Here is a 5411-nt window from a genome sequence, read left to right as displayed (position 1 = left end):
TGATTTCTAAACACATTTTCATATTACTTCTACTTTGTCAGATTTTTTATTTTATCACTTATCTTAGTCAATTGCATTCAGTCCTTTACATTTGCTGATCTCCATCCAGTCAAGGAGTATTAAAAGTACAAATCACATCGTGAAATTTACCAAAGTATTATAATCATCCCCAGACCTATTATCTTTTTCTTTTCTATCTTTATTTTTTTTTCTCAAATTTTTATTATCAAACTGACGTACAGAGAGGTAACAGTATTATACGTTGGCCATTGGATACATTTCTTGTACTGTTTTATCTTTATTTTTAACTCTTCAAAAAATAGCCTTTAAAAAAAATAGCCTTTTAGTTTTGTCAGATTTTTTTCATTCCTGAAGGATACGTTATTTACGACATGTGTTCAGTAAATATCTTTTTGTTTTACTTTCCTGTTCCCCTTTCCCCATTCTTATAATTTGAATGAGCTTTATAATGCTATTTTCATACATGTGCATTGATGTACTTCAATTATCTTAACACACACACACACCCCTCATGCTCTCCTTTGCCTCTCTCTCCCCCTGGTACCCCTGAAAACAATCTGCCTTTCACATTCCTATCATTTTTAATCTTAGGTCTAGATTCCTCACATGAGATAAACACATGCCACAGTTATTTTTCTGCATCTGGCTCGTTTTGCTCCATGTGTTGATCTCCAGTTCCATTCACTTTCCTTCAAACAACATATAATTTTGTTTTTCTTTATTGAAGAGCTACTGTTTTCTTTGCACAGTTTGAGTTATTTGACCCTCCTATAAACAAATAAACTGGCAAATCTCACTTGTCTTTTATCAGAAAAATATTTTCTGCATTTCTGGCAAATCTCACTTGTCTTTTATCAGAAAAAAATTTTCTGCATTTCCTATATGGGGAGATTTTTTTCAGGTTATTTTTACTTCTTTAAGATGCTTTTGCATTTAAGTTTAAATTACTAATTGAATTTAAATACTTAATGTAATTATATCTTACTATAATTAAAATAACGGAAAATTGGACTTAATTTAAAATAAAGATTTAATTTCATTGCAAATTGAAACTCGATTTAATTTAAAATTAAAATTTAATTTAATTTAAAATTGTGATTATTTCACATGCTTCCAAATGCAATTTAAATTTTAAATGGCTACAGATACAAACCGAAAGCTGATATGCCATTTGAGGTGTTGGCAACAGAATATTAACAGTGCTTGAAGTTAAAAAAAAAAATACAAAATGACATTCAAATGGATCCAAGTTCATATCCAAAAGAAGCACCTGAAATAATCCTAACATGTATGAAAGTCAAAATGTTGCCTGGAAAAAATCATTCCTTATGGGTACTTTTTATCCTGTTTTAATTCTTTGGCCATTTTTATCAGCTAGCATGTCAATGTTAGTACAATTCGCATATCTGCTAAACTTGCTAACATTTTTGTTAAAGCTATCACCAAGTGAATTTGGGGGGAAACTGATTACATTATTTGATTTACAGATCATCAGAAGGCTTCATCCACTTCTTAAGTCAATTTTTCTACATTCCTAACAGCCAGAATTGGAAATGAAATCTTCCACATACCTTGATAATTTTCCTTTCTCCTTTCTCTACACTAACTCATAGATGGACCAAAGGTGCCCAAGTGAAAAGTCCAAACTGTACATGATCATAGATTTTAAGTAAAATGTTTGGTATGAATACATAACCAGAAAAAATAAGCAGTATATTACATGATACTCCTTGACATTTCACATTCAGGGGGAAAAAGAAAAAAACATCCTTATAATGTCTTCCTGTGCTTAGCCAAATGCTATCTCACAAACATCCTTTAGATCAATCTTAGAGGACAGTCCACATTCTGACTTCCCAGTATTTTATTAGCAAACCTACTCAAACAACCCACACTTTGACACTTGCTCTATCTTGTTACTTTTGCTCTGTAGAGGAGTTGGTAAAATTGTCTTTTAGAAAAGCAAGATGATGCATTCAGGGGAAAACATATATTTTGATAGTTACCCAAAGAGAAAAACAAACAATAGCTGCCTTTTTCTTCCAAAATTTAACAGTTTTGACTCATTATTTTGAATATATGCTTGCTGTTTAAGAAACTACTGTCACCAATGTTTGTGATAATGTTACTAAAATACATATTTATACTATCTCTTCTCCAGAGTTGTATAAATCCCTATTTATTTACTGAAAAGAAATGTCATGCTTCTCAATGATTTTATTTCCTCTCTATAATAAAAGATATTTTATAAAAGCCAAGAAAAATAGGAAAGAGCAAGGCATGGTACCACATACTGTGCGTAGGTGTTCAGTAAGTGGTGTTTTATGTTGATATGGAGGGGGGAAAGAAAATGGAGGAGAAGTATAATTCTAAGTGCATTCCTTTTCTTAATTTATGCTGCAAGATAGAATTATTTAGTCACACCTCTGTATTTAATGTAAAATCAGTGATAAGGCAATCACTGAAATGTAAATCAGGCAGGAGAGAGGAGGAAGCAATATCTACTTTTTAATCATTTTCTGGGTGAGTAGAAAAGAAAATACTACTCCACAATCCACGATGGAAGTGACTCTGAAGTCCAGGGGGTTGGAGATGTATTTTCTGAGCACCAGCACTGGGATTGTCACCGAGGTACCAACTGTCAAGTGTCTGCTTCCATTTGAATCCTGTGGCCCCAAGCACTTACTAGCTTTCATGAATGTCAGCAATTTACAACACTGTGCTTTAGTTCTGCAATGTAGATTATTTTGATGGTTAAAGAACACTATATACTACATATAATGTTGTACATACTATAGCATATTATATATCCTATAATATATTATATGTTATATATACTTTGTATATATCATAAGTGTTATCTATGCAATGTAAAACATATATTGTATATTCGTATGTGTTAGGCATACATATATACACATATATATGTTCTATATAATATATATTATGCAATTTATTATAATATATTATTGCATAATATAAGTTATATATTATGTATAAGAAGGTTTGCAGGATCATCTATTATATGATTAGCAAGTTTCACATGACTACATATATATATATATGTACATATGATAATCAGATAAGTGCTTGGCAATTTCTAAATACTAAATAATTTTCAGCTATTGTTAGTTCTTGCTCAGGTTTATTCTCTCTTTTTATGGAAACAACAACCAAATCGTTTTCTTGGAAAAGTCCTCCAGTGCCATTCAGTGCATCTCCTCTGATTGGTACAATTCCATCTTAGTGTCAATCCTGTTCAATCAGGATACTGAAGCCTGCTACGGTGCCCCTCAAATTTTATGTGTTGGAAATTTGACTCTCAATGCAAGAGTATCAGAAGGTGGTTGGTAATGGGAGGTCTTTGGGTCGTGAGGAACCACACTCAAAAATGGATTTACACTACAATGAAAAGGATGAGCTGGTCCCCTTTATCTTTCTTCTTCTCTTTCTCTTTGCCTTTCTGCCATGAGATCATGTGGCTGGAAGATTTTAGTTGCCAGCCCCACAATCTTGGGCTTCGAAGCCACTAGAACTGGCAAATTTCTGTTCATTATAAATACTAAATCTGTGAGCTTATGTTTACGCAGCATAAAGTAAATTAAAACAAATCCCCAACATCATAGTTTCCAGTTCAAGAGTGAGCTTAGGACCCAAACTGATCCCATGAAGCATAATTTGGAAATTTGGAAAACTGAGAGGGAAAATAAAATGGGTTCTACTCTTCAGCTGACTGGAGAGCCGTCAGATTATGAGTATGAAGTTTCCAGACACTAGCTTGTAGACGATGCTTCAGAGTGAATTCCATATGGGACAAGGCCTAAGTAAATGGTAGAGGAGAGAATCAAACCTAAAGGTATAGTGTGAGCGCTCCAAGTGAGCCTTGTATTTTCTTTTCTTTGTTCTGTTTCTCGTGAGACAGAGCCTAGTTGCCCTCCTAAAATAAGTTGGTAGCTGGGTGCTGCTGGCTCATGCCTGTAATACCAGCTACTCAGGAAAAGGAGATCTGAGAATTGTGGTTGGAAGCCAGTTTGGGCAGAAAAGTCTGTGAGACTCTTATCTCCAATTAACTACCAGAAAACCAAAAGTGGAGCTGTGGCTTGAGTGGAATAGCACTAGCCTTGAGCAAAAAGAACTCAAGGACAATTTCCAGGCCCTGAGTTCAAGCCTCAACGCCACCATCTCCACCACCACCAATAATAATAATAGTAATGCTAATAATAAGTTGGACCAAAATCTTAAGTAATGCTTAACAGAATTACATATTATGTGTCATTTACTCCTCAACTGCCTCCACTTTATAGAGCAAGAAGCTAGGGCTTAAGAAATTGAATAAATTTTCTGAATTCATGTACTTGTTATTTATTCATTCTTTCATTTTGAAAAGTTAACTAAGGTGACTTATCCAAATAGAAAAAAAGAATTAAGAAAAATCTCTTGGCCCTTATTTTAATTCCCTGGTTGAGAAGAAAAAGAAGCAGAAGGTTCTTGTGACTGTCACAAAACCAGTTGGTGGTGACAAGAACGGTGATACCCAGGTGGTTAAGATTCGAAAATTGCCTAGTTACTACCCCACTAAAGATGTACCCCAGAAGCTCTGCTGAGCCATGGCAAGAAGCCCTCAGTGGGCATGTGCAAAGGCTGGGGGGCAGCATCACTCCAGAGGCCATCCTCATCTTCCTCACTGGGCACCACAGAGGCAAGACAGTGGTTTTCTTGAAGCAGCTGGGCAGTGCCTTACTACTTGTGGCGGGACCTCTGTCCCTCAATCATGTTGCTCTGCGTAGAACACACCAGAAATTTGTTATTGCCACCACCACAAAAATTGATCTCAGCAAGGTGAAGATCCTCAAGCACCTCACCGACGAATACTTCAAGAATAAGAAGCTGCAGAAGCCCAGACACCAGGAGGGCGAGATCTTCCACACAGCGAAAGAGAAATACGAGGTTACCGAGCAGCGCAGGGTTGATGAGAAAGATGTGGACAAACAAATTCTGCCCCAAATGAAAGCTGTGCCTCAGCTCCAAGGCTACATGAGATCTCTTTTTGCTCTAACAAATGGGATTTATCTTCATAAAATAGTGTTCTAAACTTACCAAGAGTTAATGAAATCATCTATATGTTTAAAAACAAAAAGGAACATCCTGACAAAGTTTGCCCTGATTATCAAGTATCATCATAAAATTCAAGATATCCTCTTGGTGTTCCTTTGAGAAGCTGCCCTGAAGTTGCGTCATCTCTTCCTTCAGATCACAGGCCAGAAAGAGATTCACAGCTGGGGGTAGGACACACTTAGCCTTTGGCCTCCTCACCTAAATTCTTTAGCTCCACAGAAAGAAAGCTTTTGTAAGCATAATGTCCAATACCAATTTAAAATTCTAAATGCAAA

The 5411-nt window shown here is 35.4% G+C and overlaps 1 protein-coding gene across 1 annotated transcript; it reads left to right on the top strand.

Annotated features, from left to right (window-relative positions):
• Positions 1 to 2580: 2580 nt before the first annotated feature.
• On the top strand, positions 2581 to 5112 carry LOC125363037 (60S ribosomal protein L6-like). Its single transcript, XM_048362014.1, is given in 4 exon segments — positions 2581 to 2652; positions 4488 to 4616; positions 4619 to 4640; positions 4643 to 5112. Coding segments are annotated over 4 exon segments (693 nt in total).
• The last annotated feature ends 299 nt before the right edge of the window (positions 5113 to 5411 follow it).

This window comes from Perognathus longimembris, chromosome 14 (assembly GCF_023159225.1).
Source record: "Perognathus longimembris pacificus isolate PPM17 chromosome 14, ASM2315922v1, whole genome shotgun sequence".
Lineage (NCBI taxonomy): Eukaryota > Metazoa > Chordata > Mammalia > Rodentia > Heteromyidae > Perognathus > Perognathus longimembris.
Note: the sequence above shows the minus strand (reverse complement) of the source record. Positions and strands in the feature narration are given on the sequence as shown.